The following is a 15,276-nucleotide window of genomic DNA, read 5'->3' on the forward strand; positions in this document are numbered from 1 at the left end:
CCCGAAAGTAGCCATGAGTTTGTGACAGGTAGTCTAATACCAGTTTTTAATAAGAATAAAAAGTGGACATTTAAAGGAGGGGGAACATCGATGACTGGGAATCGGAGCCTGAAATTGAAACCAAACTTTACCTTACTGGTTTGGCTTCGGCTTGGCCTAGTAACTAGACTGAAACCGAATCAGCCCAATTGAAGCTAGACTGAAGCGTCCGATTGACACCCCCCGAAAGTAGCCATGAGTTTGTGACAGGTAGTCTAATACCAGTTTTTAATAAGAATAAAAAGTGGACCTGATGCAACATATCGATGGTTTAGCTATAGATGTAGGATAAGCTATGTCCATGCTTGTTCAGTTGGTCGGTGACTTGCTAGTAGAGTTTCTAATTGACTCTCTTGTTTCACACTTGTGCCATAAGGCACCCTCTCTCTGTTGGATATGTGTGTCCATCAAACCCGGTTCGGTTCGGTTCGGTTCAACCCGATTTACCTTTGTATTGAACTTTTATACATTTTAGTTTAATATCATCACATGCGATATAAACTTTTGAGCATTATGTGTCCGTAAGTTATACTTAAAATGGTAGTCACGACTAGGGTTTGGGCTGGGCACCCTTATCATATGGTCGTCGCATTGGGTATGCCTAGACATGTGATGTCAGGGTACGAATGCGAGTACTCACATATTGATGTGTGTATTGGTGAAGAATCTGCTTTGTCGATTCCCTCATGTATCACTGCCAGATGTAGGAAGGGATAGACATGTGTCACCAACACCCTTTTGCCTGAGGGAACCCTGTCACTGCAAAGTGTGACCGCATTCTTTAGTTCATCTATGACTGAGACTCAAGCGAGTCAAAGCCAGTGTTCTGGGAATGCGTGAACACTTTGTGAGTGAAGGAGTTACTCAACATGGTTACCACTGCCCGATTGGGGAACACCAAGATAGAGATTGTCTGTGTATGGTTGGATCGGAATTTGGATCCAGTGCCGTTTTGGAAATGGTTTTGCAAAAATCTATTTTACATAAAATAATAGATTATTTATAATTATTTGAAGAAAGTGTTTTATCGAGTTTTGTGGGACCCGATCAGATGCATAGACGCTCTTATATAGACATGTACTATGGATTGGGGTTTGGCAGTACATATGTACATGCCCTAGATTCCATAATGATGGTGTTGATTAGTGGGGGGTTGTATATGATAAATTGTTATCATATAGGGAGTTATTTGGAATTTGCTATTTTAATTGTTTCTTTATTTAATTATTGGATATGATGCTAATTGTAATTATTCATAAATATTAAATAAAGTAACTAATTAATACTTTCCCTATTAGATTCTGCTTCTTCACCAAGTAAAGGACTTTGAGATAAACAGATAAAGCCTATCTCAAATAAACAGATAAAGCCAATCAGGAGAGAAAGTGTCAGACTTTCACAGGGATTCTTCCCATCAGGGTTTTGGAAACCCATCTATAAATAGAAGCCAAAACGCAGGAGGGGGGGCAGGCTTCCACATTTTTCATTGCCACCCCCTCCCACGTTTTTGGCTCTCCCTCTCTCTCTCTTGTGATCTCTTCTTCTTGCTCTCTAGTTTTGAGAGCTAGGGTTTTAGAAACCCAGGTTTGGTTGGAGATACATTTGGATTGGCTTGAAGAACCTTGGTAGCACCACTGGAGGTTCAGATCTGCTTGCTTGGAGTGCGTCTTGGAGGAAGAACCACTGTCTATTGGAGGAGCAACACTTGAGGCTTACTAGGTTAGCAATATTCTGTTAATTTCTTTTGATTGTTATTAATTTTTAATATTAATGGGATGCGAAAGAAACCCGAATCAATTTATTTTCGCTGCGCATTCGGGCATGGGATGGATCCCTCCCTCCATGTGATGGAACAGAGATGTTTGTTTTATTTTTGTTCGGATCCCATAATTATGGGGAATATGAAATAATGAATTTAGGATGCACCAGGGTTTCATGGGCAACCATGTAAAACCCTAAAAATTTAAATAGGGGCACCCATGGCTTCCCATGGATTAGCCCCAGGGTGCAAAACCCTAATTTTCAGTATATTGATTTTCCATGAGTGTAAAACCCTAACTGGTTTATAATCGGTTTGCCTAGGTGAACCGTCCTGATCCCATGGTTTATAGTTTTGGCCTACACTCTCCACATCCAATTTTACGATTGTATACCTATATTATATGTCCCTGCTCGGTGTGCTCTGGATCAAGAGAGTGCACAATATTGTCTATAGTACTGGTATAAATGTTTGAACATACATGGGATGCACGCTATGTAGTGCATGCCCCCAACATAGGAAGTAAAAAACATGACCACCGCCCCTCTTGTCAATTTAAAAATCCCACCCCTGTTGGATGCTTCCACATGCTATTGGCCCTCATGCTCATACAAGGGTCATGCAGCTTGACAATGATCCACCCTTGATTGAATTAGACTCAAAATTTAACATGACTATATAGACCATGCCTTACCTATCTCTATCCAACGGTGAGAATGGACACAACCAGTTTAGAATATGCATGCCTCATGGCATTTGAAAAAATAATGGGGAAAAGAACACCACTTGGTCGCATGATCCATATGGCTCTTGCGCTTGGATGCGAAAACACACGAAAGTACCATGCTACCCCTATGGAAAAGCAAAAATCCCGCTTAGGGTGATGCTTGTATGTACACTCCCATTAGCTAGCGCACGTGTGCAGGCTCTAGAGACCCAAATAGCGATCTGAAAAAAAGTATATATATATTTTATAGGAAAAAGATCTCCACTGAATGGAATTTCCTATGCCCTCTCATAGGACACTATGAGATGACGCCTCTGCCCCCTAGGTAGATACTCAGACATGCTCACCCATTGACCCAAACACTTGTGTAGGTAGAGACCATGTGACCAAGTAGACATCTCTTTCGGGCCCAAGTTTTCTTTTAAAGCATTGTGATGAACCACAAATCATCCCAACCTATCAGAAGATATCACGTGTCCTGGAACAGCGGGAGATCACCCGGACACCGACAGCATGAGATCCACTGGGGGGTCACCCACACTTGGGCGTCATCCCCCTTGGGCCAATGTTGACTTGTACATCCTTCCCCCTCAAGCCTTATCCACTGAAGAGTTGGGACCTCGACAGGGTACAAGTACGAGCTGGACTACATGACCACCACGTCGCCAACAAGATATACACCACCACGAAGGCTCCGGGCCCTCACCTACCACTTGCGTAACCTAGATGGACTCAAACACCAGGGACCCTATCTACCACGTAGAAGGATCTATCCGTCAAGAAGGACAACCCTACTGGGACACTAAGTCTCACGGGAAGACAACCAACCAGGGAGGAGCCCTGCTACTCAGGGACTCTATCCATTCCGTGGTTCACTCTTCCATCTACGAAGAAGACTCCACATCAACTAGGGACTCTCTACTCCACCATGTACCGCTATAAAAGAGGAGGTATCTCACACCCTCAACCCATCTTAAATAATTTCTATTCATCTGTTTGCTCAAGAGATCTCACTTTGGCATCGAAGAGTTCTAGGCCGGAACCACATCGGTTCTCTCTGATAACCCCCTGATTCTTTTGCAGGTGACGACACTCGCAGGACTGCTCGACGATTTCTTGATGCAACACATTGGATTCCAATCCTACACCTAGTTGAAACTATAATAAAATAACAATCAACGACCCAAGTCCCCAGGTAGGAAAGTAGTAGACTTAAAAGTAGAACAAAGGAATTTAACAACCGCCGGCTTAACAGTTTAACAGTTGACTCTCTCGAAAACAGTTGACTCTTTGACTCAGTAAATGCGATTCTTCTATCCCTTCCCTACTATTACCGGTGCGGCGGTGCCCCAAACCCGGACCCACCCAATGGAGACTTCTTTTGTTTCTCCAAATTTGACAATTTCTTCATCCTCGTTAAAATCGACGGTTAAGGGAAAACCCTAACTTGAATCGAACAATTAGGATTAGAATCGGCCGTTTTAACAGATCCGATTAAGATTTTCTGTTAAGCTCCAAGTGGACCGGAATCGTCCAGACCCGATTCATGTTTATAAACCCTGGTGCTGCACGCCTTCATGGACTCGGATCCAGACTTATAGAGTACCGTTTGGTTTTTGTTATCTAAGCACTAAGCACCAGGTCCTCGTAACACGGTCAACAGATTAAAAAAATGGTGGAAGATAAAAGGAAAAGGAAAAATGGAAGAGAGAGAAGGAGAGCTATTAAGCTCCAGGGTGCGAATAAGTAAACGAAAATGTCTTTCTCTCTCTCTCTCCCTTTCCCTATAGATTTTCTTTCATCTTGTCTCTCTGGATTTCTTGATTGTTACTCCTAAATTTTTTTTTTGTTTTTTTAATTTCTTTCCCTTCATCTCTTCCTTATCTTATCAATTCAATTCTCTCTTCTGTTGTTCGTGAACCGGCGGTAATTTTTCTCCGGCAAAGGCGTCATCTGCTGTTCGCGATCCGAAGGTGTCTGATTTCAAGCTGACGGCACCTTCGTTCGGTATGTATATCTCTATTCCTGTTCGAGATTTCTTTGTTTTATTTATTTATTTATTTATTTAATTTCTCCGTTTCTATTCGAATCATAGTTTTCTGGCCAGATTTGATCGGAGAATCAGTGATCCTGTTTTCTATTGTCCGATTTGGATTCGTTTTTTCATTATCTTTTAATCGACCCCTGACCTGATTTCGTGGGAAAATTCTGCAGTTTTGATCGGGAATTCGATGGCTTCCTGTTTGGAATCATTTTATTTATATCAGTTTTGTAATTCTTTCCGATGGATCCATGTATTTGGTTTCTCTGGATAGTCCAGTCGACAGCACCTTTGGAGAACAAGCCCCATTTCGGCAGAAGATCTGGATGTTCTGCTAAAAGAGCTGAAATCTGGTATTAACTCTCATGGGAGATCTGATTGATTTTGGTCACAAGTGATCGTTTGACATGAGGAAATCAATCCTTTCGATCTGACGCAGAAGTGTGATGGCGGAGAGATTGAATATTCACAGATGCTGAATTATGGTGCCTTGCAACTCGGGCTTTAATTTATGGTTCTCAGCATCAATAGGAGCCAATAGCTACCGTGTCATTGATCAGCTATGCATCCGAAAGTCTTGCCAGATGTTCGCTGCCAGGACCCTGCGGATTTGCCGATATGCTTCTTGGAGCTGATGAGTCGAAGAGACTATTGGATCTTAATCTTCCGTGCTTGACGCCGGACAAATTTTGCTCTGATTTTGTCGGAGATAGCAAAAGACATAGTTTTGGAGATGGGATCTGAGGTAGCAGATTATGATGGTGGTCGCTGCCAACATCGCCGTGGTGCTGCCGAGTCATGCGATTCTCTTCTTCCTGGTCTACATGATGACATTGCTCTGACCTGCCTTGCCTGGGCACCTCGATCAGATTATGCGTCGCTCGCTTGCGTCAACAGGAAATTCAATTCTTTGATAGCGAGCGGCTTTCTCTATGGATTGCGGAAGCAGATGGGCATTGCCGAGCACTGGGTCTACTTGGTATGTGACCCTCGCGGGTGGGAAGCTTTCGACCTCATGAGACAGAAATGGATGACACTACCCAAGATCCCTTGTGATGAATGCTTCAATCATGCAGACAAGGAGTCCTTAGCTGTGGGTAGTGAATTACTGGTCTTTGGTCGGGAGTTATTGGATTTCGCCACCTGGAAGTACAGTTTGGTTAGTCGGAATTGGATCAAGTGTCAGGGGATAAACCTCCCTCGCTGCCTGTTCGGTTCGAGTAGCTTTGGTTCAATTGCCATTGTCGCGGGAGGTAGTGATAAGAATGGGAAGATATTGGAATCTGCTGAGCTCTACAATTCGGAGACAGGAAGATGGGAACTGTTACCTAATATGCACTCCCCACGGAAGTTGTGCTCTGGTTTTTTCATGGATGGGAAGTTCTATGTGATAGGCGGGATGTCAAGTCCTATGGTCTCATTAACTTGTGGGGAGGAATATAATCTTAAGACGAGGAAATGGACGAAAATTGAAGGAATGTACCCAAATGTTAATAAGGTGGCTCAGGCACCCCCCCTTGTGGCAGTAGTGGATAACCAGCTCTATGCCGTTGAGCATTCAACCAACATGGTGAAGAAGTACGATAAGGAGAAGAACACCTGGTCCGTCTTGGGAAGGCTCCCTGTCAGAGCTGATTCTTCGAATGGTTGGGGCTTGGCTTTCAAGGCATGTGGGAAGGAACTGCTAGTTGTAGGTGGGCAGAGAGGCCCTGAAGGTGAGGGTATAGTGTTGAACTCTTGGTGTCCAAAGTCCAGGGTCAAAGATGGGACCTTGGAGTGGAAGGTGCTCGGTGTGAAGGAGCATGTTGGAGTGTTCGTCTATAACTGTGCCGTCATGGGTTGTTGAGCACTTGTTCTTCAATTTATTCAGTCCAAGCAATTGGACACTGCAAGCTAACGAGGCCTTTTGAGGCTGCTGCTCCACCTGTTAACTGATTGACCACCACCACTGTCTAGGCACCCTTCATTGATTTGAATATTCATTTTTACTCTTCGAAAATATCTGTATTTGGATATGGTGTTCAATTGCATGATCCTTGTCCCATGACTTCTAAGAGAAGATTACTGATTAGGTACACAATGGTGCAGTTCTCTGTTTCTACTCCACAACAGTTTTGTCATCAGAAAATGAAAAGCATTATCGATTCTGTGAGGTGAGTTTTCTCACTACTGATGCATGCTTGTATTTCAGGAGAATATTATTGATTAGGAACCCCATGATATTATCCTGCCTGTCATACCGCATCAAGTTCTCTTTTTCCAATCCACGGCCAATTCTCTGTACCAAGAACTTGGAAAGCGTTATTGATTGAGTGGGTTGGAATTTCTCACAAGTGATGGGCAGTGTTGTGGGTTGGAATTTGTCACAAGTGATGAGCAGTGTTGTGTTTGTCTGTAAGTGCATCCAGCCTGGTTTCTGCTGCCTTCAGCCTTATTATCTTCTTCATTTTCAACCTTTACTGTAGTCTTGTAATAGTTGCTTTAGATAATTCACTTTGGGATTTTCGTATTGACACCCCTTAACGTGTAAAAAAATGTCATCTTATTTTTTTTTCTCTCTTAGTTTAACACACTTCTTTTTTTATTTAGAGTAAAATTTTCACTTCACAATTGTATTGAGTGTGAGAGAATGAGGGCTCTTGAAAATGACATATGGTAATTATCAAATTATTTTGAAAACTTTTTTTTACCCGACTAAGAACTTTTGGTAGTTTACACACTTATTACATTGAATTTTTCTTCCTCATTTCAAGAACGTAGTCCAATGGTCGTTTACAAGGCATAACTTTTCTCCTCATATAATACCTGATATACAATGGCTGTTTTTCTGTATCTCCCTCACAGTTCTATGTAGCTAGCTGTGGTAATAATCTGACTTCCCAGGAAGACTCCAATTAGGTTCATCTAGGAAGATGTCATACTGTCAAAGTTCTGATTTAACCCAATCATGATCTGATTGTTCATGCTTTCTATTATTTTTCTCAATCAAGTTTTATTAAGGTTCTAGAGAAACTAGGTGTTCTCCTTCCTAAGATTCTTCAGTGCTCAGATCAAGTTTCCAACATGGTTTAAAAAAATTGGATCGGAGACTGCCTGATTCTTAAAACTTTATTTTGGATCAGGCATGGATGCACAGTGGTCTCTATTTAGGTCCATTTTCTCCTTCTTTTAGTTACTAAAATTATAGAAGATCAATGAAACACCCTTTTGTAGTTAGATCTAGAAGTCTTCTGAATAAAAAACTCCAAAAACCAAAGATATGTACAAAACCTGTCTTTTCTCCCCACTTCCATATTCTAGGATTTTGGCAGATTCTGTTCGAATCCTAACCAATTCCGATCCAATCCAAATCAAAATTGATGGATGTCAAATCTAATAACCGATTCCAAGTTGTTAAACCTTGGTTTCCGAGCATCAAAAAAAATCTTGTCTTCTGTCAAGGGTTAATTTTCGTAATAATAACTATTGCTTTCTAGTCGGATAGGTGGCTCAAAATCCTTAAATTCTTACATGACCCTGTCATGAAATAAAATCAGTTTTTGCATTCTCCAATGGCCAAATAGAACGCTAATAGGTCTGAACCTCCGAACCTTACAGTTGCATAAGATGCACCATCCTGTATCCAATACATCTACCAGTTAACATTCTCGAGTGCTGATAAGTGGATATGCTAATCATCTTCAAGATATGCTGATTGTGCTTCACATTCCTTGAGATGCTACTCAGTTGAGTTTTTGGCATTCATGAGTTTTTAAGACTCCATGATTTTTGTCAGGTTCTTCATTTGCAATTCCTTTCTATCTGTCAAAATTCAAAATTTGTTTTGCAAAGTTTCTTTACACGTCTACTATTCTGCAGCATCAAAATGTTTTCATTTCTTCTGGATAGCGAACCTCAGAAGTCTTGTTTCTAAAAATGGTGGCAAACTTGCATCAAAGAAGAGGTTAGAACCAGACCACCAAAACCGTGCTGGTTTTATTGAATGAAAAGGATTCGTACCCTTCCATTTGGGGGTGGGGGGGTGGGGGATGGAGGAACTCGTATAAACAAAAATGCTCAGCTTCCTACCTATCTACCTTTGTTAGAGAAGGAAATTGCCTGCCTGAAGACTTCCACTCCAAGAACATCTGAAATTATCTACTTCGTTTCCTTACAAAAATTGAATGATAAATGACTCCAGTATGAACATGTTGGATGAAGTTATATCTTATCTGAGAGGTATTTGCATTGGAACGGAAGTAAGATAGGAAACCACACACCCTACCTCTGCCCTAAACTTACATGGATAGGGTGTAGTTGATAGAATCTGGCACACAAAGTGTTGGACTCAGAAAAACCCAAAAATTAGGATTTTTGGACTCAGGTAGTATGCAGTATTTTTCAAATTTGTTAATGTTTTTTTTTATATTAAAATTTTAAATATTTCAAAATTATTATACATGATACTAATAATCCTATAAGTGTTATTAAAGAGATCAAGTAATTTTATATGTGTATGTGCACAGATAACTCATGTCATTGTGAGAGGTTCTGCACTGTAACTGAACTTTTTATGCAGTACTCTCTTTCCCTTTCTGTGTCCCTCCTTTATCATGGAAGTCAGAGTTGGAATCCATAATGTGTCATATACAGATGATGCCCATCCTATTGAAGTAACATAAACCTGCAGCAATCAGATCATTTAGTGGAGTAGATTCAAAGAGTAGAACATGGGTAGAAGTATAGAACCATTGGAGAACAAAATTCATATATCATATTATAAGCTAGTACTAATATATAGCATTACTAAAAATTGAATATCCAATATTTATTTTGTATGAAATATAATTATTTATTCTTTTGATCAATAGCATTTTTATTCATGAACATGTAAACATGTAGACTAAAATTTTAATCTATAATTCATGTTTCAAGTTGCCAAATTGTGTGTATGTTGTGTGTGTGTGTGTGTGTGTTCTGATGCTTCAACTTGAATTCTGTTTCAAAGTTTTGGATTATTGCCCTCCCCAACAATTTTAGACATTAAATTGGATGTTTAAGAGGCAACTTAATCTGAACTACATGTGGGAAAAGTTCCAATGCCCTAACAAGAGCTTCGGTATTGCCAAAAGTTTTAAGTAAATCTATGGAACAACTGAGCCCAAGTATAACCTTCATCCTATCCTGAAGAGCCAACTAATGCTGAAAACTTTAATATGCAGTACAGTTTCAGTTGGAACAGGCAATAATTGTTTTTTTTTTATTTTTTTTATTTCTTTCTTCTGCAAACATTTCCTGGACATTTAAAAGATAAATCTAAATACAAACATGTATAAACCAAATCATGCAATGGAAGCTTCAAACTTAAATAAATTATGTAAATGTTTACCTTATGTAGCCACCAAAAAAAATTTATCCTATCAAGATCAGTATGAGCAAGAACAACATGGTCGTTGCAAGCAATGCAACTCCCTAGAGCAGATAGCCCCTCTTTAATGGGTTGAACAACAACTTGATCAGGTAAGTGTTTCTCAAGTGCTGAAGCTCTAGAATGAAAATGAAAACAATCAACAATTTTACATTAGATGAGATACATGTATCAATAGATGGCTAAAGTTATACTAGTCCAAAAGTTACAGGACAGACTAATCTTATATACTTTACCTTGCTATTAATCAAATCATAATAGCCAAATTTAAGTCAGGAAAATAAGATTTTACTTATGAGACACCAAAACATTCACAAACATTTGACTTCCCACAAACCATTAGGGTTAGGAAATGTTTATGCCTGCAAACTAATGCTTCTAAAACTACATTAGTGAAGACCTCGTGAACAAAACAATCCATTATCTGCTATGTCTTTGGGGCTCACCTGCAGTTAGTTCCTTGTCCAACTGATCCACTTCCATAGAGAAAGCTTAATACAATAAATCACTGATACCAAATGTCCATTACATCATCTCATCCATGGAGAAATTAAGGCATGTATAAGGACCTTTGGGACCACCTCCTCCTTCCTGGAAATTCAGACTGGCCACCTGTAATGAAACCAACAAGAGATTCTCCAATGTGGAAGCAGTCTATTTTAACATAACCCTCCATCATTCACATTCCTAGATAATTAAGAGTAAATTACAGAATAAATCCAACTGCAACAAGATTAACCAATCCCATATGTACCTTGCTCTGTGGTAGTATATGGTAAGAGAAGGCCATTCTTATTTCCTGCCATGAAAAGCAAGCAATAATGTTAAGACAAAATAATATAAAGGAAATTGGTCAGAATCTTCTTCATTCTTAGCCTGATTCCTAAAGTACCTCAGAACTACCCGTACCAACATCTGCTAGTTCAGCTTCAAATGTACTACAGAAGATTTAGAAAACTTCTTTTCTCGATAGAATGGAGAGATAGGAATCAAATTTAAAACCTCAAAGAATGTCACCAATCATCCAATTGAAACCAAACAGTATGCATTGCTCAACTTGGAGAATACCCCAACTTCAGAGGAGTTCTCAAACTGGAGTCCTGCACAGTATTTGGAAAATTATCCTGAATATGTTGTACTCCAACAGTGAAATTATATGATTTTTTTTTTTAATAAACATTCTCAGTGCAGAAAATAATATTAAAATAATGCTTCACAATTACTAAAGGGAATTATTATTGTATGTATGCTGCTCATATATGCTCTTATCCATGTTTAACAGTTTAATCTGAGGATGAAAAATAACAGGTTTTCCTCCTTGCACGTAAAATTCTAACCTTTAGGCCTCTTCCCTCTCCAAAGTATCACATAAGCAGAGAAGTTCAGAATCTTAGGCTGTGTTTGGTATGCATTCTAGGTCGATTTCGCATTCTCGGGCGATAAAAACAAGCAAAAATTACATATGCCTCCCTGTACTTTGGCCTAATTACATCTTTCTCCCCTATATTTTCCCTAATTACATATCCCTCCTGTCTGCTTTAAAAACAATTACTATTACACCCCTGCAGTTAACGTCCATCTGTTAAGTGCTGACATGGCATAGTAGGATTTTTCATAATCTCCAAACTAACCCTGGGTCCATGTAAATAGACCCTTTTACCCTTCTTCTTCTTCTTCCTCCTCCAACCCCTTTCCTGCAACTCCACCCCAACCCTTCTTCTTCTTCTTCTTCTTATTCTTAACTTTTGATGACTTACTAGAAGCTTTGATCTTTGTAAGGGCCTTTCTGCCCTTTTTGGCCTGCAACTCCAACCCCTTCTCTGAAGGTCTACGCTTTCTTTTCATATGTGCCACACCTGTACCCTCTGCAACAGAATTATCAATGGCTTCTGCTGGACTTGATACAGGCTGCATTGCTTGACCATTCTGTCCTGCCCTTTCCGAAGGAGGGGATCCACAATGATTGTTATCCACCAACTTTGATGAACTTCCAACGCACTTGTCTTGTTGCTCAGCATCTGCACATGGATCTGCTGGCAAGAAACAGAGTTCCTCCTGTGACAAATCTGAATCACTGAATGCTGAATCCTTCTCCACTGTCATGATATCAACTTCGTCATCTTCATTAACATCCGATTCTTTTACTTTTTCAGATTCTGGCATAAAATCAATTTCATCTTCTCTTTCAATATATTCTTCATTTCTTCCAGCTCCTTGAAATCTGGAGCAAATGCACTCCAGTTCTCAGTAAAATCTTTAGCCCAAATATAAACCAAGCCGGAAAAGGAAACTGAGACCACAACGGGATGCACAGGATGCGATGCCAGATCTGTCGAGGCTTCTTTAGGACCTTCAAGGATCTTTACCAGATGCCCAGCTCTATCCCATATACAGATCTTTTGCTCTCCTTTGCGACCAGAAGCACCAACCACCCACTCACCGTCACCACTGAAGCAGGGTGCTTTCCATTGAATCCTAGTGATTTAATCCTGAAACTCTCGGAAAAGTACTAAGCACTCTGACCCAACTGCCTTCAACTTTTCAATACCCTGCAGCTCATCATCCATGCTCTTGCACATGTCATCAACAACACTAGCTCCATCTTTCAAGGGCAAACGGTTCTCATAGACCCTGATTGTGCGATCATTTGAATTTGTTAGAAGATACAGCCCCCATTCCTACTGAATACACTTTTTTTAATCATAGCTGTTCCAGAAATGGGAACAATTCCATGTATTTGGATGTTCTTGTAGTCAATTATGATTATTTCCCCTTTGGAGTTCCCCGCATAAATTATATCCCATACTTGCTAAAGCATGCAGTAGTTGGAGTGAAAGGAGAAGACCCATCTGAAACTTATTGCGCGAGGGAGGGACAGTTCCATTGCCTGCATCAGAGACTGAAACTGGCAGCACAGTTGCACAAGATCTAAAACCAATCGATCCCCTTCTTTCTCCTCTGACCTCTTCTTATTTGTTCTCTGTAATGTCTCTCTGATCTCCTCTGATTTTCGTTTGAACAACATTATAAACATACAGAACAGAGGTAGTAGCGGTGGTGCTGATGCTGGCGGTGGAGGAAAGAAATAGGTGTTTTAGGTTGAAAATGATGAAAATGGTATCATTGTAATTCCATTTGTGGTGTTTTAGAACAAGGGTAAAACAGTCTTTTCCAAACTATAATTAACAGCAGGTTAACACCGTCAGCCAAAGGGGGTCTAGGGTAATTGGGGAAAATATAGGGAAGGAAGGTATAATTAGGCCAAAGTACAGGGAAGGGGTATGTAATTTTTCCTAAAAACAACTACTTTTGTCATTGGAGAATGCAAAATTGACTTAGAACATTCCAAGAATGCATACCAAACACTGTCTTAGATTGACTTAGAACATTCCAAGAATGCATACCAAACACTGTCTTAGTTTTAGTTTATGCTCTGATTTAATAATTTATCTCCATAGTCAAAGATGGTAGATATTATAAATATTGGTTCTCGTTGCAAGGGAAATAAAGGGGAGGGAAGTGAAATCAAATCAATTTTAATAAGGAAATTTTTTATAATCATTAATTAAGATGATTGAGTAATTAATTCCAAAACATTTCAAATATGATCATTAAATTTTATTTAACTTTGCAATCAACCTTTTGGTTTGAAGAAAAAAAAGAGAAGTAAGTATTACATTTAAAAAATATAATTGTCAAATATGATAAGATTTTGTTAAATTTGGAATTGAATGATTTCAATAGCTTGATTGAATTATAAGAGAAGTGCAACTTAAATAGCACGATTACAAAAGAGGAAATAAAGGATTCTAGAATGCTTTCTATTATCACATGTGATACTATCCCACTAGAGGAAATAGGAAGATTACATTGATTTGGTTTCTATTATCGCATGTGATAATAGAAGGAAACAAAGATTTGAAGAAAAACTTTCTATAGGAGACAGAGGTGATCTCTCCCACTAGATCACGCTAATACTCCCCCTCAAGGTGGAGCGTGTAGGTTACGAACGCCCAACTTGGAAAGGAGAAAAAGGAACTGATCACGCCCAAGAACCTTTGTGAAAATGTCTGCCAGTTGCAACTTGGAAGATACATGAAAAGTTTTTAGACAAACAAATCCCTCTTTTCTCTCACTTTTTCCAAGACTATTTTCTCTCCTACAGAACCCCGCTCCACCATCGCCGTTCTGTGCATCACATAGGCTCAGGGCATCGGTTCAAGCATCGATGCTTGCAGGAGTTGTACGTTTTTACCTGTGTTTCGGTTCCTTCCACAAGTACTCATTTTAATTTTTTTTTTATCTACGAATTAAGCTTGGGCTATGGATCCTCGCGATGATCCTCCTCCTCCTTCTCCTCGTGGTTGGCCTCCTCATCCTCGTCCTTGTGGTTGGCCTCTTCGTTGGCCTCCTCCTCGTAGTCCTCTTCGTTGGCCGCCTCCTCCTCTTCATTATGGTTTGCCTCCTCTTTGGCCTCCTTTTTGGCCTCCTCTTTGACCTCCTCCTTCTTATGGTTGGCCTCCTCGTGGGCCTCCTGGTTTGCCTCCTCCTCTTGGTTTGCCTCCTCCTAGTTCGCCTTCTCGTCGGCCTCCTGGTTCGCCTCCTCGTGTGCCTCCTGGTTCGCCTCCTCCTCCTCCACCTCCTCCACCAGGGCCTTTCACAGACTTCGATTTACTATCTCTGTACTTGAGGGGAGTCTCCCAACAAGTAAACCTAATCCCTAACACATTGGCTTTCCAAAACGCATTTATCCTGGTCGGAATGCAATATATTATCTACTACGTAAACAACCTTGCCAACCGTATGCAAGAGCAGTTCTTGTATGTGAAGGACAAGTTCGATGGACTCGACCGGGAGATACGAAATATCAAATCAGCACTGTTCAATTCGATGTCCCGCCACGATGATGCCATCATTAAGTGGCTTCTGAATGAAGAAGGAAATGTTCCACTAAACCCTCCTCTCAGAAGGCAGGACCTGTTAAATTTGGAATTGAATGATTTCAATAGCTTGATTGAATTACAAGAGAAGTGCTACTTAAATAGCACGATTACAAAAGAGGAAATAAAGGATTCTAAACTGCTTTATATTATCACATGTGATAATAGGAAGATTACATTGATTTGGTTTCTATTATCGTATGTGATAATAGAAGGAAACAAAGATTTGAAGAAAAACTTTCTATAGGAGACACAGAGGTGATCTCTCCCACTAGACCACGCTAATAGATTTTAGTAGGTTATACAATCATGATATTTTTTTCCTAATTCTTACATAATTTTGTATTTACTTTTAACGAAGTA

The 15,276-nt window shown here is 40.0% G+C and overlaps 1 protein-coding gene and 2 pseudogenes across 1 annotated transcript; 1 reads left to right on the forward strand and 2 right to left on the reverse strand.

The window, feature by feature from the left end:
- Positions 1 to 4,994: 4,994 nt before the first annotated feature.
- LOC122656602 (F-box/kelch-repeat protein At5g60570-like) lies at positions 4,995 to 6,735 on the forward strand. Its single transcript, XM_043851197.1, has one exon. It carries the CDS (start codon positions 5,300 to 5,302, stop codon positions 6,410 to 6,412), a length of 1,113 nt encoding a protein of 370 aa, XP_043707132.1. The 5' UTR covers positions 4,995 to 5,299; the 3' UTR covers positions 6,413 to 6,735.
- A 1,899-nt stretch (positions 6,736 to 8,634) lies between these two features.
- Positions 8,635 to 11,552, reverse strand: LOC122655138 (annotated as a pseudogene).
- A 140-nt stretch (positions 11,553 to 11,692) lies between these two features.
- On the reverse strand, positions 11,693 to 14,886 carry LOC122655139 (annotated as a pseudogene).
- Positions 14,887 to 15,276: the final 390 nt, after the last annotated feature.

Source organism: Telopea speciosissima, chromosome 3, assembly GCF_018873765.1.
Source record: "Telopea speciosissima isolate NSW1024214 ecotype Mountain lineage chromosome 3, Tspe_v1, whole genome shotgun sequence".
Lineage (NCBI taxonomy): Eukaryota > Viridiplantae > Streptophyta > Magnoliopsida > Proteales > Proteaceae > Telopea > Telopea speciosissima.